General features: G+C 40.5%; 1 protein-coding gene across 3 annotated transcripts in view; it reads left to right on the top strand.

Annotated features, from left to right (window-relative positions):
- The window catches only part of Astn2 (astrotactin 2), a 989271-nt gene that overhangs the window by 610903 nt on the left and 360554 nt on the right, over positions 1-17814 (top strand). For all 3 annotated transcript variants that reach the window (XM_052176645.1, XM_052176644.1, XM_052176643.1), the window contains one exon: positions 13248-13414. In XM_052176645.1, the coding sequence (XP_052032605.1) occupies positions 13248-13414 (167 nt within the window). The remainder of the gene's footprint in view (positions 1-13247; positions 13415-17814) is intronic.

Below are 17814 nucleotides of genomic sequence, written 5' to 3'. Positions count from 1 at the left end.
CAGCTTCTCCAACTTCCACTGACCAGTGTCTTCATTTTATAATGGAGACATTAGTCTTTTGTGCCCTGCCAAAGCCACCTAACCAATTAGAGGCCAAGGTGGGGCCAGATGAAACTCTAGTTTCTAAGAGATTCTTTCCCCTAGCCTGTGGGGATATGGCTTACTTGTCCCCTATCTAAGAAGATCTGAGGTCAGAGAAGTCAGGCAACCATTTCAGGGCACATGAGTTATAAGAGGCTTGGTCCCTATAGAAAAAAACATTAAAGTGGCACACCAAGGTCTCTCATGGTCCAAGAGAGACAAAACCTCTTTTTGTGCCACCAGGAAACCCCTCAGCTTTATAGTGTACCTTATAATACACTCAGGCCCCAGAAGAAGGTATTTTGTTGTATTGTCTTGTAAGTTGGTTGTTTTCACTTCTGCTGAGAACAGCTGGCCCACCTTCTAGACATGGGGGTGGGGTGGTAGAACAACATTACAAATTTTTTACTCTGAACAATTTGCATTCCATAATTAATGAACATTAAAATGCATAATTACAAACAGAAACAAATGGCTTGGTAGTGATGAAAATTCGGCTAGGAAGCATCAAGAGGAAGCACAGGGAATAGAGGAAGCAGCTGGGAGAGGATGATTTGGATAGGACCAACCTGTGGTCGAACAGCTGGGAAATTTCCAGGCACCCTCTGCTGCCTTTTTCTAGAATGGAGATGAATTAAAACTCATGGACCCTTGGCCTGAATACTCTTAAGGATCCTCCCAGGAACTGAGGGAGAATGGGAGCTGAACTTATATGTCTCAGCAGACATTAGTTCGGCTCCATCTCTCTCACCTACTGACTGTAGAGCACAGAGCAGAGCTGCACCCTCTGAGGGTGGCTCATTGTAGTGTGGACTCACCTTCTTCCCAATTCCCATTCCCACTCTCATAGAGCCTACTTCCCAGGGCTCCTCTTGTGAGCTCTCAGAAAATGCTTAAAGATAATTGAATTCACTAGCTTGGGTAATGTCTTCAAAGCAGCAAATCAAATCACTTTGTTCCTGTGCTGACAACCCTCCCCACGCCCTCCAGGTATACTTAGGGTAAACTGTGGATTTTTCAGGACTGAAGTCATGGGTCAGCAACTGACTTTTTCCTCTTTCTTTCTTTTCAAGTATAAAGTACTATATAGTAAATATTTTAGGTTTGGCAAATCGTATGTGGTCTTTTATTTTTATCTCTTATTCTCCTTTTTCTGGAAAACTGTAAATAAAAGTCAGTCTTAGCTGTAGGGCTGTACAAAAACAGCCTGCGGTGAAATGGATAGCTCTTCTCTATTTTTTCTCTTGTTAAATATAACTAAAATCACCAGGCATTTTATATACAGCACATATACATCCTCTCTCTCTCTCTCTCTCTCTCTCTCTCTCTCTCTCTCTCTCTCTCTCTCTCTCTCTCTCTCAGAGGTGAATACTTTTTCTTTGCCAAAGGAATCAGCAGCTCAGAAATGCCAATAGGCACATTTGAAAAAGAGAAAATAGAACACCCCAAAGCATCCATAGCTAAATATAGTAAGTTTCTTGGAGAATGGTGGCTAGGCAAAGCAGAAAATTGTTAAATAATGGCTCTACTCCAAAATTTACAGTGGGTGTGGGGGAATGTACACTTACCCTCTTTCCATGCCAGGAAAGATGAAGTAAAGCGCCAGAAATCTAATTTGTGTAATCAGGTAATGAGCACCCCACTCCTGTCCTGCTCATTGTCAGTGAGGAGAGCTCCTGAGGAGCCTGATGTCTACTCACACACAGCCTTGGAGCACCACCCCTTCCCTACTGGACTGTTGTCACAGGAAGGCTAGGAAGAAGTCTGGATAATTATCAAGGGCCAGCAATAATGAGGCCTTGCCCACCAGTGTGGAATCAGATAGACCCAGCAGGGAGCAACATCTAGGTTTTGTCCTTGCTCTCTGGGAAGAAACAGTCTCACTGAAGTACTATATTATGTAATCAGATCCTCATCTCTCAAAGCCACAAGGAGGAGCGATCCTTACCTCTCAGGTGTAGATGGACTCCACATAGAGAACATGTGCATCTCTCTACCTTTGTCAGAAATGGTCTTCTGCTACTGAAGCAGTATCAGAGGAAACATGTAAAACAGAAAATGTGAACAATATCCAACTTCAAAACACAGTAACATTATGCTGAAGTGCCCAGGCTGCCGTGTGGAGTCATTTCCCATCTTAATAACCAGAAACCTCTCAAACTGAGTGGAAAAAACAAAATAGCCAGCATAGTCCAACACCAAAATAACTTGTGTTACAATTAATCAATGATGATATTTAAAATAACCATAATTTTTTAAAAAAATACTTAAGCAAGCACTCTGGAAACAAGAAATCTACAGATAGTAAAATAATAATAATAATAGCAATAATAATAAAGGTATAGTAGAGAACCAAGTGGAAATTTTAGAGAGAAAAATGCAGGAAATAAATTTTTCATAAAAAACTTCGTGAATAGGTTCAGCAAAAGAATGGAGATATCAAAGGAAACACTTAGTAAAATTAAATCTATAAAAAAGTATCTACTCTGATTACCAGAGACAATATTGAAAAAGAAAATGAATATACTCTTAAAGGCTAGTGCTACTATAATCACTAAGTACTAATGTTTGTACATTTGCAGTTGTAGAAGTAAAGATATAGGCTAAAGAATTACAGCTGAAACTGTCCAAATTTTTTAAAAACCTATATATTTAAAAAGCTAGCAAGCACTAAGCAGGAGAGCTACATAGGCATTCACATCAAAACAGCAGTCTGACTTTTTTTATATGTTATAAATACTGGTGAGTGGAAATGAAATTGGATCTTATTTATGAAGTAACAAAATTTTAATACAGTAGGTTTTCCTAAGAGATCACATTTTTTATTTTTATTTTTTGGTAGAGGGAATGTTGGGACAGTCTTTCTATGCATCCCTGACTGGTCTGGGACTTACTACGTAGACCATCATGGCCCAGAACTCATGGATATCTGCCTGCCTCTGCTTCCCAAGAGCTGATACTAAAGTTGTCACCACCATGACCTGCAAGTGCAATATTATTTAAGTGCTGAATGATGAAAATTCCAATGTTCAATGTACACATTCCCTATGATTCAAAGAGAAACTAAAACATTCTCAGCAACAGAACAAAGAGATTGTGCTCAGCAAACTGTCTTCGAGAGAACTGCTGAGGGCATTGTCTAAATGGAGAGAAAATAACAAGCAAGTGGATGTGACAGAGCATTCTGGAAATCCCAGCACTCTAACATTGAGGCTGAGAGGCCAGCCTAGGCTATATGAGTATTTGTTTTTAAAAATATCTGTCAGTTAATCAATCAAATAAAGGAAAGAAATGATCGCATAAGGAATTCTGGAATACCAAGAGGGGAAGAAGAACAAAAAATACTGGTAGACACAGTAGACCTTCCTTCTCTGTCTTTATAACTGTGTTCGATGATTGAAACCAAAACTGGTAGCACTGTCCAATTAGTTCTAGATTACATTTAAAGGAATGATGAAGAAATTTCATTACATGGGAGAAGAGACATAGACATGAAACATAAAGAGAAATAAGGCTAATAAGCTTTACTTCTCCATGGGAAAAATCTAAGTGACAGTCAACTAACAAGTTATATAACTTAAAACAATCAAGCCTGAAAACTGTATGAGGAAATGTGCTCAAAAATTGGCAAACCAAATGAAGCTCTTAACTATAGCCCACAGGAAAGAGAGCAAAAAGGAGAAGTGAGACAACAGAAAGCCAAACAAAAGTGTGGCAGTAAAGCATCAGTCGACAATTAAACCTAAGTCATCTGAGAGCATGGATTTACAAACAAGAATTTGACAGTAGATTAAAATGCTATTCAACTATATGCTGCCTATCGCAATTTTATCTCACATTTCCAGGTTGAAGTGTAAAAGTCTGAATCGTGGAAATAAAACAAGAGTAGGAGTGGCTATATTGATAGTAGATAAAACATACGGTATTAGAAATTACCAGGGAAGAACATCATATCCAGATGATGGAATCATTCGCAGATAAGGCATAATCACCATAAATGTTTATGCACCAAACAGTGAAAAATGAGCAAAGCAAAAGGTGAAAGAATAACAAGGAAAAGGAGACAAATCATGATCATGGTGGATTCCTTCACAATTTCTCCTGGAACATCTGGCAAAAACAACAGAAAGTTGCCAGCATTATAGGAAGAACCAACCAACACTATCATAAGATATGCATAATGTTAATAGAATACACTGCTTCAAACAGAAAATTATATATGTTTTGGTGCCTACCAAAGATAGAACATATACTCTCAGCCAGGAAAAGGTTCTTAATAGATTTAAAAAACTCGCATATCCACAGTATGATTTCCAGACACAGAGGAAACAAGCTAGAGATCAATAATATAGTGTATATTTCAGGACAAGCAGCTATAACAGAATGTTATGGATAGGGTATTTTAACTAACAGACATTTACACCTGACATTTCTGAAGACCTGCGTACTGAAACCAATGCTAGGTTGATCCATTTCTCAGGAGAGGACAGGCTCCAGGCTCTCTATATTCACTGTGTCTTCCTGATTGAAAGAAAGAAGAGTGTGGTGTCTCTTCCTTTTCAGGGAACTAACACCATACATGACAGCTCTGTCCCCATGGTCTAAGAACCACGCAAGGACCCAAATGAAACAAATTCTAAAATAAGTGGAAAAATTTTGACAGATAAATTATGTGGCGACATGAACCTTAAGCCCACTCTAAAGACAACTCACATACTACTTCCTACTGGGAAACAACAGGTGTCGAAGTTTCCTGTGCATCACACAGCAAGTGTTTCATGGAGAGAATTTGAAAAGTCTCCCAAAGGCACATGTACTGTCCCTTAGTGCCTACTTTGTGATGCTATTGGGGGGCAGGACAGAATCTTTTGGAGGTGGGGTCTAGCCTCAGGAAGTAGGTCACTGGAGGGTATGAATATAAAGTTTCAACCTGGTTCCCAGGCCTTTCTCAAGGTTCTGTTTCCTGTCTGTCAAGAAGTTGAACAGCCTCCTCTTTGCCATTGTCTCCATGACCTGAAACACTGGCCAAAAGAAATTCTTCTGTAAGTTGTTTGTCTTAGGTGTTTTAGTCCCAGGATACAAAGGGAACTAAAACAGAAAGTCAGAATCTCAAGATGGGGCTGTTGCTGCAACTAAACCTTTCATAATTCTTAAGCCTTTGAAACTGATTCCCTGGCAGATGGAGAAGATGAAGACAGAGATGAATAGGTGGTGCTAGTAGGAAGGAATTCAGAAGACTAAAGAGTTTTAAGAGTAAACACGGCTTATGAGGTTTTACATGTGATAGTGACTCTAGTGGGGATTGCATACTATACACTATTGAAAGGGGGGAGGGGACTGAATAGGGGGTTTTGTGGGGGGAATGAAAGGGGATAACTTTTGAAATGTAAATAAAGAAAATATCTAATGAAAAATAAATGTAAAAAAAATAAAAGAAGAAAAGAGAAAAATGTGTTTCTTTTTTATTTCCTTGAGACAGGGTTTCTCTGTGTAGCACTGGCTGTTTTGAAACTCACTCTGTAGACCAGGCTGGCCTGGAACTCAGAAATCTGCCTGCCTCTGCCTCCCAAGTGCTGGGATTAAAGGCGTGTGCCACCACTGCCTGGTAAAAAATGCATTTTCATTTTTTATAATATTTTGAGATTTTTAAAGTGACAGACTAGATAACTTGTGAGAATAAATGCTAAGGAGGTTCAAAGCTATGCTATGGACTTCAGATGCTGATTTTACCTACATTTGTAGTGAGTATAAGGAGCAGAAATATTAGCAGAAAGCTTGGAAAACTTTAGTTTGGTCAGAAAAGTCCAGGTAACACTTGATTTCTAGAAGACACAGTTTCTAAAGGGATTTGCAATACTGAAAAGAAGTCACAGGCATAAGAATGACAGGCCACCAAGGCATCCGTGCTATTTTCTCTCAAGCATGAGCAGTATCTCTATTGTTCAGCACAGTGATGTTGCCAAATATGGAGGACATTTGACCATATTGTGAACCTCAAGATGGTGAACTGGAAAAACCTAGTGCACACCTTAAATCCAAGAGCTACATAACATCAATCCTAGGTTAAGAGGCTGACAGGAAGTGAGCATAAGAAAACAGAAAGGGGGGTCATTGAGTTGAACAGTATCTAAGACAGAGGGGAGAAGTGGAAAGATCTTTTCCTCCTGGGAGTTGGTAGAGTAGAAAGTCAGCTGGGTGCTTTCTCTGCTTCTCTGAGCTAACAGGCTTAAACCCCAGCATCTGGCTCCTGAGTATTCATTAGTAAAATCAGACTAGAGTGGGATATTCCAGCCATTAAGACCAAAAACAATATTAGAAGACTCAATAGAACAGTGTTCAGAAGACTATGACGCTCTTGTTTATAAATCACACATTTACTGACAAAATGCTTGAAGATTTTCTTTGAATCCTAATTCTGAAGGATGAGTTCAGGAAGACTTGACAATATAGGAACAAGTTAACAAGTTGTATTTTTTTTACCAGTTGTATTTTTTTAAGGTTTTATTTTTAAATGTGTGTGAATACATGTGTATGTGCCCGTGCAAGTACTTCAGTGCTGACGGATGCCAAAAAAAAGGCACTGAATCCTCTGGAGCTGGAGTTACAGACAATTGTGAACCACGTACTGTGGATTCTGTACACTGAACTCTGGTCCTCTGCAAGGACAACACCAATCCCTCTTCACTGCTAAGTGTCAGTCTCTGCAGCTCCTGAGTTGTCTTCTTTTTATTAATATGTATGTATTGCAATGAACTTAGGGACAAAGAAAGAAAAATATGCAGTAACATTTACAATTCCTAAAACACAATGAACAACATAAACAATAATTTTATAAAATGTATATAGGACATTTATGTTAAAACTTAAATGCTAATGAAATGAATAGAAGAAAAGTAAAATAAATGGGAAAACATGGTATAGTCATGAATTGGAAACCACTTACAGTGCCTATATTCCTCAAACTGATGCAAAACTTTAAGTAGCCTAAGTCTCTTCTCAAATGAAAGGCCTATTTTATATCTAGGTTGTTAATTCGTGCTTCCTCCACCCCATCCTTATAAAACCTTTATCCCAGTATACTTTTTACTTTTGTTAGGCTAAATGACTTACTTATATAATCATTTTATGTATTTTCTTTTTGTCTATTGTATTAGTTTGGGTTCTCTATAGTCACAGAACGTATGGATAGCCTTATATAGTTAGGGAATTTGTTGATGAATTACAGTCTATAGTCCAACTCCCCAACAATGGTCAGCAGCAGCTGTGGATGGAAGTCCAAGGATCTAGCAGTTTCTCAGTCCCGTGAGGCAAGCAGGCAAGGAAGAGTGAGAGAGAGTAAATCTTCCTTCTTCCAATGTCCTTATATATCTCCAGCAGAGGGTGTATCCCAGATTAAAGGCTGTAGGTCTCCAACAGAGGGTGTGGCCCAGATTAAAGGCGTATGCATCCATGCCTTTAATCCCAAATGATCTTGAACTCGGAGAACTCCTTGTCTTAGCCACCATGCTTCAAGATCTCCATACCAAGATCCAGGTCAGAAACTTATCTCTCTGAGCCTCCATATTAGGATCATAGGTGAGCCTTCCAATTCTAGACTGTAGTTCATTCCAGATATAGTCAAGTTGACAACCAGGAATAGCCACTACATCTATGTTCTGGAGTTTAAACTATATAAAAACAGGAGCTTGGTTATATTATGAATTACTTTATATCTAGCACTGAAAACACTCAGCTTTGAGTCAATACTGTTTGTTCAATAATAAGCATCTGATAAGTGATCCAGTGAAGGACAAGACCAATAGAAAAGGACAAGAAAGTCAACTAGGAGCTTCAGTTCCATTTTCTATGGTGATAGAGGGTCTATGTATTTATCATTTTACAATTTATCTAGTCACAATTTTTACTTATTTGGTTCTTGTTATATGTCAGGTCCAAAGTCAGACCCATTAAAACCTGCTATATGTTCGCACAGTTTACAGCAATGCCATCAAGAAAGACCTTATTATTTCTATTTATTTCCATATACAGGTATGTCCCATGAGGCACAGTAAAATGAAGCCCACTTCTTATGAGGCTAAAATGGAGTGTGTGGGCAGAGAGTCCAGAGCCCAGACTAGGGAGAGCTCATGCCTCAGCTGGGCATCTGTCCAGAATTGTACAATCTTTGACCGTCAGCTGTAGAGTAACATGGTTAGATCAGCTGAAGCCTTTTGTCTCTGTATCTTCTGTGGATGTTTTTTCCCCCTTCTAGAAAGGACCCAAGGATCCATACCTTGTTCTTCCTCCTTCTTGGGCATCATTTGATATGTGAATTGTGTCTTGGGTATTCCAAACTTCTAGGCTAATATCCACTTATCAGTGAGTGCATACCATGAGTGTTCTTTTGTGATTGGGTTACCTCATTCAGGATGATATTCTCCAGTTCCATACATTTGTCTAAGAATTTCATGAATTCATTGTTTTTAATGGCTAAATAGTACCCAATTGTGTATATATACCACATTTTCTATATTCATTTCCCCATTGAGGGCCATCTGGGTTCTTTCCAGCTTCTGGCTATTATAAATAGAGCTGCTATGAACATAGTGGAGCATGTGTCCTTATTACATGCTGGAGAATCCTCTGGATATATACCCCGGACTGATATAGTGGGGGTCCTCCAGTAGTATTATGCCCAGTTTTCTGAGGAACCACCAAACTGATTTCCAGAGTGGTTGAGCAGAGTTGGAGGGAAAGACCATCCAGAGACTACCCCACCCAGGGATGCATCCTATATACAGTTACAAAACCCAGACACTGTTTTGGATGCCCACAAGTGCTGGTTGACGAGAGCTGGATATAGCTATTACCTGAGAGGTTCTCCTAGTGCATGACAAATACAGAGGGGGACATGCTCAGCCAGTCATTGAATTGAGCACAAGATCCCCAATGGATGAGATAGAGAAAGGACCAAAGGAGCTGAAGGGGTTTGCAGCACCACAGGAGGAACAGCAATATGAGTCACCAAGTACTCCCAGAGCTCCAAGGGACAAAACCATCAACCAAAGAGTACACATGGAGTTACCCGTGGCTCCAGACACATAGGCAGCAGAGGATGGTCTTGTTAGACACCAAAGGGAGGAAAGGCCCTTGGTCCTGGAAAGGCTTGGTGCCCAAGTGTAGAGGAATACCAGGACAGGGAAGTGGGGGAGGGTTGGTTGGGGAAGGGGAGATGGCTTATGGGATTTTTGGGGGAGGGGAGAACCAGGAAAGGGGACAACATTTGAAATATAAATAAAGAATATACCTAATTAAAAAAAAAACAGCTGAAGCCTTTCTCTGACTCTTTGTTAACCAACAAATGACAGAGCTTTGAAGCAACTTATCTAATACATTACTCACCTTTTCATTGTGACAAATATCACTAAGAAACAACTTAAAAGAAGAAATATTTATTGTGTCTATGGTATTAGAGGGTCCATGGTCTGTTGGCTCCATTTTTTCTGGGCTGTGGTCCTGCACAATATCATGGTAGAAGAGCACAGTAAAAAAAAAAAAAAAAAAAAAAAAAAAAAAAAAAAAAAAGGCTCACTACACAACAGCCAGGAAGTGGGGCTAGATAGTGAAGGAAAGGGGCCGACCCAAGATTCAACCTCCAGAGGCATGTCTCCATAACTTTCTCCCAATTACATCCCAACAGCCACAGTTCCTCTACTTCTAAATACAATGTTCAAAATTGAATACTTCAGTGGATTAAACCAATGACTTGATCAGTGCACACATGAGCAAATACTTTTTATATAAACATCTTGATAGACACATGGGGCTTCTCTACTAATCTCTTATGCATATCTCAAACCAGTTAGCAATCAAAATTAACTACCACACACACACATACACACACATACACACACATACACACACATACACTTCAGGTAAGAGCTACGGAGTTGACAAACCTAGGAAGTCCTGCCATTTCCAATGCTGATGAGTTTAACCTCCTCATTCCCCTCATTTGTCAGCAGACAGTGGCAGTATCCATCTATCTTTCCTCTAGATACTGTAAGGAATTACAAAATCAAGGACTGAAAACAAGAGCTATACATTTTCTAATTTTTCTGGAAGCCAGAAATCTTACCCAAGTGTGTTGGTTTGTATGTGCTAGGCTCAGGGAGTAGCACAATTAGAAGGTGTGGCCCTGTTGGAGTAGGTGTGTCACTGTAGGTGTGTACTATAAGACCCTCATCCTAGCTACCTAGAAGCCAGGATTCTAGCAGCCTTCAGAAGATGTAGAACTCTCAGCTCCTCCTGCACTATGCCTATTTAGATGCTGCCATGTTTCCACCTTGGTAATAATGACTAAACCTTTGAACCCAGCCCCAATTAAGAGTTGTTCTTGGTCATGGTGTCTGTTTACAGCAATAAAACCCTAAGACACCAAGGTAATGATTGGGAGATGGTGCTTCCACTGAAGGCCCTAGAGGAGAATGTATGCATTCCTTCTTCCAGCTCCTGATGGCTGAATCAGTTCTGATTCATGGCCACATTGCACAAATCTCTTTCTTTGCCTGCACTTTGCTCCTCTGTGGGGGATCTCTCTCTCTCTCTCTCTCTCTCTCTCTCTCTCTCTCTCTCTCTCTCTCTCTCTCTCTTATCTTGATCAGATAGAATCCCAATTTTCTCCCTCTCTCCCTTCCTTGGAGTCTCCCAACATGACTCTCTTTCACCTCATGCCCTCTCTCTCTATATATATATACAGAGAGAGACAAATTCGTCTGCATATACATGGATAGGCTATTAGCAGTCACACTTTGAAAGAAAATGAAATTTTCCTCTCTAAGTAGCCATCAATTACCAATATTTGCAAGGAGTTTCTCATGAGCTCCTTGCCTGTCTGTCTGTACATGCTGGGAGATCTTAATCCAGGTTGTATATAAATAATCACAGCTTCGGTGAGTTCAGGATGGCGATGACCTTCCATATGAAGAAGCATCTCACAGCACTCCTCCCCATCTTCCACCTATATTCGGTCTGTCCCTTCTCTGTGATCCTTCTTGAACTTTGGAGAGCGAGGGTGACATAGGAGCACCCAGACCTGAGTGCTGCAGTCACTGGTTCTTAGCATGCTGATAGATCAGTTACCAATCTCTGCACTGGCTGCTGCCTGCTGCTGTGAGTGTAATTTCTTCTCTCTTTTACAGGACATTTGTGGTGACATTTAGATAACCCTGTAAAATCCAAAATAGTGTCAAAAGCTTTTTCTTATTCACACCTGTGAAGACAACACCATAGATGGTAACAGTCATAGTTTCTGGGGCTTGAGGTAGACACAATGGCTCCTGAGGAGTCTCCTTATGTGTTTGCTATGATGACTAAAGAAGCAAAGACAGGTAGCTTTGCCAAAACAACAACAACAACAAAATGCATGTAGTATACTGAGCATCAATTGAAACAAGAAAAGGGATGTGAGCCAGGAAGGGATGGAAGGAACTTTAACAAATACCTTATGGCAGGGATCTCCTGTGAACTGGCAAGAAAGTCCAATACTTGTTTCTGAATATTTCTAGATGGACAGAAACAAGCCCCTAGTATAGCAACTTGCTCCAAAAGAACCAGGCAATCAGCACCCTTCTGCCTGAGAGTTGATGTTCAGAATACGCAAGGCCTCTCCCGAGCTTGTATTAATATGTACAACACTTCACTCACATGTAGAATTGATTTTTCTTTTTATGCACAAAATGTAGCTATTTTATAACCTTTCTGGTGCTTGACAAAAGCCATTTATAACCTAGTTTCTGCATCACCCTTGCTGGCACCAGACTCAAATATCTTGAAGAATTCTCTTGTGCATTTGTAATTACAAATCATACTTAGGCAAAATGTAATTTCCAAGAGAGCTGACCTCCTTTTTTTTTATTGTAGTGGTTTATGGAAATTAATGTGTGTGTGTGTGTGTGTGTGTGCATGCGTGCGCATATGTTGTTATTCCTATAATTTTAGGAAGTTGGGGAGGAAACCATACAGATAGCAGAGGGGGAGACAGAGACGGGGCATTTTAATCATCGATGTCTATTGATGGATGAAGAGGGCTGTGCTCTGTGTGTTATCTTAGTGAAAATGACAGCAAGGTACTGCAATTAAAACCTAATACCTTGTTCAGAAAGCAAAGATGTTGGGATTGGAATTATATGTCTATCAGCAGATCTGGAGATGAGTTTAGCCCATCTAATGACAGGAATTAAAAGGCAGGTGAACTTCAACATGAGCTTTCTCATTCACAGAGACAAACACATAGACAATTGTATCCAGCTGAGGTCCTGAAATGTGGCTATCTCTAGGGTTTCTTTAGGGACCGAGGGAGGGTCCCATGGAAGGATGCATACATAGCAGACAGAGGATTTACAAACAATCTGGATTGTCAGCATAAGAAAGATTCAAACATTTGCAGCCTCATTTATGTACGTAAACTGAGATGTGGTGCTGTTAGGAAATAAGATTTGAGTGGCTACATAGAAGACAATGCAGAGAAGACAGACTGGTTAGGAGGTCTCTCTACACTGCTTTGAGTATATAAGTTGTTTACTTCGGGCTCCAGGAATAAAGGTGGAGAAGAGATTAATTCAATATTGAAAGGTAATATACATTTTTGAGTACCAATTATGTGACAGATTCTGAAATGAGTAGGCATTCATGTTTATGCTTCATATTTAGGCCTCACAGCTAACCTATAGTTATATTATGCCCATTTTATAGATAACAACAATGAGACTCAGAGAGGGTAGTAACTTGCCTAAAGTCACACAAAGAGAGGAACTGGAATTTAAACTCACGCTTAACTTTCATTTTAATATACTTAGCAGCTTTTCTCTGTGACCATTATAGTAGGGAACCTGGTCAGGCAATAAAGATAAAAACAATTAAGGAGATGACCCTAGCACCATTACCATGAAAATCTATATCCTAAGTGTTTTGACTTTATGTCCCTTCTGTCTCATGGCTCAGTGGAAAAGATGACCACAAAAGTCTTATTTACTGCAAGGTACATTGAGGTTATAGAAATAAAGAGGGTTATCCAAGGCCCTACAGTTCTTAATGAGTTTTATGGACCCCATTTGTGTCCATAGGGAGAAAGAGGGAACCTGCCACCTCCTGCATCATAACCACCTTGTTGTCCTCTCTCTAAACAGTGTCCTGAGGAACTGAGGCCCATGAAGGATGGATCTGGCTGCTATGATCACTCCAAGGGCATCGACTGCTCTGATGGCTTTAATGGAGGGTGTGAGCAGCTTTGCCTTCAACAAACAATGCCTTTGCCCTATGATGCCACCTCCAGCACCATCTTCATGTTCTGTGGGTAAGTCTCAATATCTAAGGTCCAGCAAGTCCCAGAGAGCAGCAGAGAATCTGTGGGCAAATGGTCAGGAAATGCTACCGGACCCAGGCTAGTGCTGACCTGCAAGGACATGGCCTTCTGCTTCTTTTGCTTCATACCCTTTTGGGTGTGCAAAAGAATAATGGCTAAGAAAACAATCCAAACAATTATTTATGGGTATGTGAGTACATACATTCATGTAGAAGCCTCTTCCTATGGTCTAGATGTTGTCCCATTCTGCTCTATATCCCTGCCCATTCTCTGTCTCTCCTTGCAGCTCCATCAGTGTATGTAGAGTCAGTTTCAGATATGTTAAATATGTACAAATACACATATTGGGTTTGCCAGATTGCATACTAGATCCTGTGGGAAGCCAGGGGTTTTGGTTTAGTGCTTTATCTTTCTGGGTCCGATATCTGTCTGGGTCAGAACTACTAGCTGGGGCATGGCACATGTAAAGCACCAAAGAGTTTAGAGACAGCTTCGGCTTCTGAAGGATTCAAGCTCAGATGCTTTTGTTACTATTTTTCCTTCTTCTTTTACTATTGGTGGAGGAAGGCTTGGGATTGAACTCAGGCCCTTTCACATGCCAAGAATGTACTCTACCATTGAGGTACATCAACAGCTGGACAACAGTGAGATAAACGAAGAGGCAAACACATTCAGATCAACTCCCTTATGCTTCGCTCTCTCTCTCTCTCTCTCTCTCTCTCTCTGTGTGTGTGTGTGTGTGTGTGTGTGTGTCTGTCTCTCTCTGTCTCTCTGTCTCTGTCTCTCTCTGACTCTGTGTGTGTGTGTGTCTCTCTGTCTCTGTCTCTCTCTGTCTCTCTGTCTCTGTCTCTCTCTGACTCTCTCTTTCTCTTTCTCTCTCTGTCTCTCTCTCTCTGTCTCTCTCTCTGTCTCTGTCTCTCTCTCTGTCTCTCTCTCTCTCTCTCTCTCTCTCTCTCTCAGCTACACTTAACTAGCCTGTGAAAGACAGCTATTCTCACACACAAGGGCAGAGGACATTTCTCCAAGTGACTGTGTAGCTGACGCTTGTGCTGCCTCAGTACCTAGAGTGGTGGTGGTCCCCAGTAACCTCTTTGAAAATAGCATCATCTTTATTTTTTTGTTTCGTATTTATTCCCTCTCTGATTTGCTCATCTTCACCTTTCTGTCACTCCAAAAGAGTCCTGTGATCCCTGTGAGAAGTGTCCCGGACATTCTCATTACCAAGTGCGTGGACTAAGAGGCTGAGCAGCCTTTATAGTCCTGTGCATCACACAAAAAGGTGGAAGCCGGCATGGGTTTATCCCAGCTTGCCAGAAAATTAATTTAACTTTTGTGGTTCTAGTCCACAGAATTCAGTACTTATTTTAGGGTCTCCTTCCCTGCCCCTTTTGAACTTGAAGGCTGCCAGAGCCTTCAAGCAGGTGTTGAAGCAGCTCGCCGGAGGCCTTAGATATGTATCAATAAAATAAATAAGAAATAAATTAGTGTATGCAGACCTGAATTTATGGCAGTCTCTCCTCGGCTTAAGTGACTGCAGGGCACTGTTGAGTAAATTATGCATGGATTCAGATCTGCAGGCTTGCATACAGAATCAGCTATGTTCTTATCATTGTTATTTTTCCTCTCTCCCTATGCACTTGGGGGGAGGGTGTTCTGCAGAAAATAACAGTCACAGCAGCAGCCGCTGGAGTAATGGATTTTGACATCAGAAATCATCAACATCGTCTACCCAGTGTGCACCGCAGGGCACCTTGGATTCAATAGACAGATTTTAGTCCCAGGACTCCCTCTGTCCTTTAGGCAGTAGGTGAGCCTCGCAGGACTCCTGACCTTCCTCATCTGTAAATTGTTGATAACACCTGTCTTGATATAAAAATGGTTGTAGAGAGTGCAAAGTACTGTCTGATTTATTGTCCTGTTAACTAGTAACATTTAAAGTCTTACCATTGGTAAAGTAGCTTGTAGCCTCCTAACTGGTTGGCCTTGGGCACAGTACTTAGCATTGCTTAACACTGTGCCTCAGTTTCCTCCTCTGTAACATAAGTATAATAGTCTCTGTATGTTTGGAGGCTATAGAGAATAATTCATTGCCTACACATATATGCAAGTATTGAGCGTGGTTTCAAGCTACGTACTGTGTGGAGCAAAGTAACTATACTAAATGACCTGGTGATAGTTGTTTGCCTCTTGTCTGATGACATGATGCTCTCCACTTTGCTTTTCTGGTCCGTAAGACTAGACTTACTGACCTTTTGTACCATGAAATTTCTGGGAAAGTGTTAAACAAGATTGGATTAGATTAGAGCCTGGGTGAGCTGTTAGAGCCCCTTCGCTGTGGGTAAACAAAACAGAAAAGGAAATCAAATGCAGGTTTCCTAAAACTAACTGTGGTTTCCCTGTGCTTTGGAAATTGTCTATTAAGGATGCAAATGAGAAGTTACCCACACTTGCTAGAAGCACTGTAAACAATGAAGGCTATTAGCAGGTGCTTGTGAGAGAGTTGGCTGAGAGAGAAGATGCTGTTGAATTAAGCAGGGTAAACAAAACAGACCCTCCTTTGCTTAACTCACACAAAGTTCTACTATGACCTTTCTAAGGTTGGATGGGAGCAGGCTGAATAAACCTGTTTGCAGCCAGGTGAATAACAGCAGCTAATGATTCATTAAGCACTTCTTACGTGTCAGGACTGCTTTAAGTGACTACTCTGTTAACCCTCATGACAAGTCTGCAAGAAAGGGACACTTATGATTGCCATTTTACTAATTAGAAAACCAAGCACAGAGATTTGGAAGCTTGGTGGCTTGCCCAAGGTCACATAGCTGGTAATTGGGGGCCAAAGGAACTCCAAGAGGATGTGTGGCTCCAGTTCAGGCAAGACAGATTAACTATCTTCGCCAGCCTATGAATATATCCAGTCATATGATCTTGGTGAAGTGATTCAATCACTTTGAGCCTCTGCTCTTTAATGTGGGCTGAGAAGTAACTGCACACAGTTGTGGGGATTAAGTGAAATTATGCAAGCAGGGGGACTGGCATGTGGAAAGAAGCCTTCAGTAAGCTGCGTAATTATTAGTTTAATAGGTAGAAAGCTGTAGCATTAAAGTATTCAATCAACACATTTTACATTGTGCTTCTTACTCTGTGTGCAGTGCCTTGAACAGAACCTCGCACATAGCGGTGCTCAATAATTATTTATTAAAAGATCTTCACTTAATGTAAATCAATGTAAGCCATTGCTAGTCTGACCTTTTCAGTTAACAATTTCCACACTTCCCTATCTTTATGCTACACCCATGACCTCAACCTGTGGAATTTTAACAACACTGTCCTCTCTGCAACCCCTCTTCTCCCTGTACCCAGCTCATCCCATCTGTCCTTGGTCCTTTAATCTGGACATCTCTGTGTTACTTTCTAGACTAAGGCAGGCATCTTCTTCAGCAAGTTCTCCTGAACATCGTGGAAGTGGTGAAAAAGATGGGTGATAATACCAATGCTAACAGATAAAGACTGCTTAAATTATGACTCAATGTTTACCAAGTGGGATATAAACCATATAAAAAGGATTTTTTTCTCTTTGTCATTCTCATGTGTATGTGTCTGATATATATGTATATATAATTATTAGAACTGGCATACTGAATAAATCATTAATTATAGTTAATTATCTAAAATGTTTTTTATTTCCACCCATCCTTTGATTTCACCCTTGGGGAAAGGATTACTTAAAGTTGCCTGTAATTCATTTTATAGGGATTGGAGGAAGTTGAGGCAGGATCTTATGGAGCCCAAGCTGGTTTTGGATTGACCATGTAGCAAGAGACCTTATACTCCTTATTTTTCTTGCCTCTACCTCCCAAGTATAAAGAAAAAAGGCATCACCACCATACCATACCCATTTGTAGCTAATCTAATTTTACTCATGATATCTGGATATATCTTATAGATATGACCTTTGTAAACTACCCAGATTACCAGGCTGTTGCCAGACCAACACAGTCCACTGCATTGTTTTCTTTCTATGTGAACTCCATTGAGTTCTTCATTTACCTGTTTCACTTCTAGCTATCATACCATGTGCCCTTTAGGAACAGCAGGTATATCTTAGGCACCTGAGTGTTGTCCTACTCACTGTTCAATTCCTGTAAAGAGACTATGTAACTAAGACTATTCTTATAAAAGAAGGTATTTCATTGATAGCTTCCTTACAGTTTCAGAGGATCCATTATCATCATGGCATGGGACTTGTTGGTAGACATGTGTGGTACTGGAAAAATAGCTAAGAGCTACAGCTCCATCTATAAGCAAAGACAGAGAAAGAAAGACTGGCTCTGGCATCAGCTTTTTGAAACCTCAAATCCAAACCCTAGTGATAGACTTTCTCCCAGAAAGAT

The sequence above is a fragment of the Apodemus sylvaticus genome, chromosome 3, assembly GCF_947179515.1.
Source record: "Apodemus sylvaticus chromosome 3, mApoSyl1.1, whole genome shotgun sequence".
Classification (NCBI taxonomy): domain Eukaryota; kingdom Metazoa; phylum Chordata; class Mammalia; order Rodentia; family Muridae; genus Apodemus; species Apodemus sylvaticus.
This window is presented reverse-complemented; position numbering and strand designations above follow the sequence as displayed.